Source organism: Octopus bimaculoides, chromosome 5, assembly GCF_001194135.2.
Source record: "Octopus bimaculoides isolate UCB-OBI-ISO-001 chromosome 5, ASM119413v2, whole genome shotgun sequence".
Classification (NCBI taxonomy): Eukaryota; Metazoa; Mollusca; class Cephalopoda; order Octopoda; family Octopodidae; genus Octopus; species Octopus bimaculoides.
The window spans coordinates 61,438,597-61,442,710 of NC_068985.1; the positions used below are offsets into that span (position 1 = coordinate 61,438,597).

General features: G+C 35.3%; 1 protein-coding gene across 1 annotated transcript; it reads left to right on the forward strand.

Annotated features, from left to right (window-relative positions):
* The first annotated feature begins 238 nt into the window (after window positions 1–238).
* On the forward strand, window positions 239–2,311 carry LOC106871966 (uncharacterized). Its single transcript, XM_014918755.2, has one exon. It carries the CDS (start codon window positions 361–363, stop codon window positions 1,804–1,806), a length of 1,446 nt encoding a protein of 481 aa, XP_014774241.1. The 5' UTR covers window positions 239–360; the 3' UTR covers window positions 1,807–2,311.
* The last annotated feature ends 1,803 nt before the right edge of the window (window positions 2,312–4,114 follow it).

A 4,114-nucleotide genomic window follows, 5' to 3' on the forward strand; every position in this document is an offset into this window, starting at 1 on the left:
TATATATATATATATATATATATATATATATATATATCGGTCTGTATGTCCTTGTCTGTGTTTGTCGATCAATCTATCTGTCCCTCTCTACCCAATCAACTATTCAGTGTAGTAAACTGCTTAAATGTTGTCTTTGTTTTTATTTATCCTCATTGTGGTTTTCTTTCAGTGCTTTACCCCACTCTTTCCTTCCTTCTTCTCGCTCTCACGGTACCTTAATGTTGACAAATCTATTGAAATAGAAAAAAGAAATCTCAGTAATAAAACAAGTCGTGTTATGAGTGGCCATTCTGTGTCTATCCTGTGTGTATTTAGTTGACAACTGGTGTACTTTGAAAGTAAATTGTCCCTAACCTTGCAATGGATGTCGAAGAGGTTGTGGTACCCTCTCAACAAATCAAGGCCGATACTGCTGCTCTGACTGAGAAGAATATACCACTGACTTGCAGTATATGTAGCGGAAAGTTTCACTCACCCAGGGCGTTGCCCTGCCTACATACATACTGCAAAACCTGTTTGAGCTCTTACATTCAAGCATATCTGAGTGAGACAAACAAGGGCTCATTCCCATGTCCGGACTGCCAGGAAGATACGCAACCAATCGACCCAACACGCCCTTATATTGAATGGGCTGATGGTTTCCCGGAAAATTTTTTCCTGACAGATATGAACATAGAAATAATAAACGACAGCAATATTGCCAATGACACTAACCGAAAATCGATTGGTTTAAATAAAACAGTTCGAAATCCTCGTTTAAGTTTCAGTGACACAGATATCTTTAAAAGCTCTGTTACGAAGTCATTTGATACGAAAACCTTTAAGGAACACACAGTGGTGTTAGAAAAAGAAGAGAAAATTCTACAAACTTGCCAAAAGTTGGACGAAGCCATGGTATTGAAAAAAGAGGACGGAAACTTAAAATCTCAGGACGAGTTAACAGATTGTAAAAACGAAGAAAACACTACCAAGATGCCCAAAGGAAGTGAAGTCGAAGAAGAAAATGGTCTATTGTTGCCATTGGAAAATAAATTTACAGCTCATCTTCCAGGTGTCGAAGTCCCTTCCATTTTAAACAATGCCATAATACTTCCGTCGGGGGAAGTATTAGGGGTCGATGTGAGAAATCGACACGTGAAGAAATTTTCCCTGTCCGGGAAATTAATTGGTTTGCTTCGTTTGATGTCCGAACCAGGAGATATTGCTCTCCTTCCTGAAGGTGAAGCATTGGTTACTTTGCCCCAAAAGTCAGAAATCATTACTTTTGATCCTGATAAATCTATGGAGGTAATCGATCATATCCCAACACCTCGAAAATATACGTGTATCGCAGTAGGACAACCCGAAAAGTTAGTCGCTACGCACTGCGTGGAAAACTTCTGGTGCGTCGATGTTCTCTCGTATGCTTGTTATATTCTTTATTCCATTCAACGAAACTGCGTCGGAAAACCAATGGGCCTTACAATATCCCCGAATTTCGATATTATAGTCTCAGATACCCTAGAACGGTCTCTGATCTCCTACAAGTGGGACGGTAGCATCAATTTTATGTACAAACCAGACCCTTCCGAAAGTGACGAGTGTTTAGAAGAACCGCGTGGAGTTTGTTGTGGTCGAGACGGCTCAGTTTATTTGGCTGACACGAAGAATGACCGAATCATTCATATGAGCAAAACCGGATTCTTTAAAAGGATACTCTTGGATGGAACTGACGGCATCAGTCGCCCCGTGGGACTTTATTTTAGTGATAAATCCAAACTGTTAGTGACCCAGGAAGATGGTGTTGTAAAAATATTCGGCATGTAAAAGGTAATTTGCAACGACCCTGGTAATAGTAGTAATAATAATAATAATAATAATAATAATGATAATAATAATAATAATTTCTTTTATTAGCCACAGGGTATCACTCAGAAAAAAAAAAACTTGTCATCACAAACATTAATATCAAGTCATTGTTTCTCTTTATTTTTCTAATTTTTATATTTTTTAAAACTTACTGGTTATTATTCATTTACTTGCTACAATTATAAAATATATTTTGATTATGAATGTTTTGTTTTTGAAGGTACCTTTATACTGTTGTTGTTGTTGTTATTTAACCCCAGATCTTACTGTCACCATCCTGTCTTATCTCCATCATAGTGTATCTGGGATGTTTCTCTTTAGTTGATTTGAGGTTGGAATATAAGGGATTTTTAATCCATGAAACTCCTAAACACTTACTGCTATTTTCGCTGATAATATGTATGTACATACACACACACACACACACACACACACACAACACACACACACGAGAGAGAGAGATGCAATAAAGCGTGTGTGCAATTATTATTATAATTTAAGTTTTATATATATATATATATATATGTGTGTGTGTGTGTGTATGTATACGTACGTAGTACATATATACAAGAATAAAACCTGCCGTCATCAAACTTCGATGTAGCTGTCAACTTTTTACTTGCCAAAATTAATGTGTACTCTCTTAAAAAATATCAGCCTTTCAATATATTACATCACTTAAAAATGAACATGTATGTATGTATGCATGCCTATACGCATGTATGTGTGTATGGATGGATGCATGCATGTATGTATGTATGGATGGATGCATGCATGTATGTATGGATGGATGCACGTCTGTATATATGTGTGCATGTCGTTGGAAAAGCATTTAAAAATGTATTTTTCTTACTAGTAGTTTGAAATAACTTTTATACTTTTTTATTTCGTAAGATTTAGGACAACCATGTTGGAACAAGTTGTAATAATAATAATAATGATTTCAAATTTTGGCATAAAACCAGTAAGGTTGGGGGATTACGAATAATGGATTTATTGTAATTCAGTGTTCGCGTGCACTGTTGTAGTAAACCTTATAACAAGACAAGCACCTTTACTTTTGGGTTACATTAAGCACAAATGGTGATCGTTCAGTTTAATAGATAGAATAAAAACTTCTCGCAAATGTTTGTTATAAATATCATAGTTACAGTTTTTGTATAAATTTTGTTGTTTAGCCCCAGATGAAACACCAAGCCATCAGAACTTCTATGAGAAAAAATGTTCCAATTGTAATCAACCCATTTTTTCTTTTCTGTATTTTTTTTTTGTCAAAGATTACATTATCTTAGGTATCCTTCCATTTTTTAAAACTGTAAAGGTGTGGTTATTTGGCTGCTACTTTTAGAAGGTGGTGAGACCATTTTTGAGTAAACACATAGGCCTCAGAGGACAGATAAAAACTACCTTTGTTAGTTTGGTCCCCTATCTTGATAATTATCCTTTGATCATTTTGAGCTCAATACTTCCACATCAACTAGTTTACTTCCATGTTTACTAACCCTAATATCTATATAAAGTTGATAAGTTTAGCTGTGATGTCAGTCATAAAGATTTGTGGGCATTGCTTCACTAAACCACACTGCTCACTTTACTGCTCTCTTAGTCTGCATTAAGCTACACTGCTACTCTAGCTCGTGTCTATTTTATCGATCACAGTTATCTATTCACAAAGTCCATTGCTCTTTATGTACTGACTTTAAGTTGCGCACAAATTGACTTTGTCTTTTATCTCTCCAAGGTCTTCTCTTTCAATCCTTTTCGCATCTGGAATCCCTTGTAGAAATATACTAGACTATGTAATGTGCACCTTCTGTCTTCTAGACTTACAGTGTTTAGTAATGCTTCTTTATGTTCTGAGTTCAAACCCCATTAACGCCAATTTACTTTTCTTCTTCCTGGGGTTGACAGAATATGCATTTCCCAAGTAGTGGGGTGATTGAATTGTTTATACGGCTCCTCTCCAAATTTCGTTCTAAGTTCAAAGTTTGAGTAACAAGATGTTGTGAAGAGGCCTGAGTTAGTAAACATAATAAATATACTCTATATCAAGAGGTGAGTTCTTTTTAATTTGTTTGTAGAATTATTTTGTAAATAGAACTACTGTAAATGTATGTGTGTGTGTGTGAATCAACAGACATACATATGTATATATGTACATGATTGTGTGCATATACATAGATGCAAACACACGCACATATATATATGTATACACACACACACACACACATATATATATATATATATATATATATATATATATATA

Bases quoted from the DNA above. Each gene is read 5' to 3' on its own strand.
- LOC106871966 (XM_014918755.2), top strand. From the start codon at position 361: ATGGATGTCGAAGAGGTTGTGGTACCCTCTCAACAAATCAAGGCCGAT.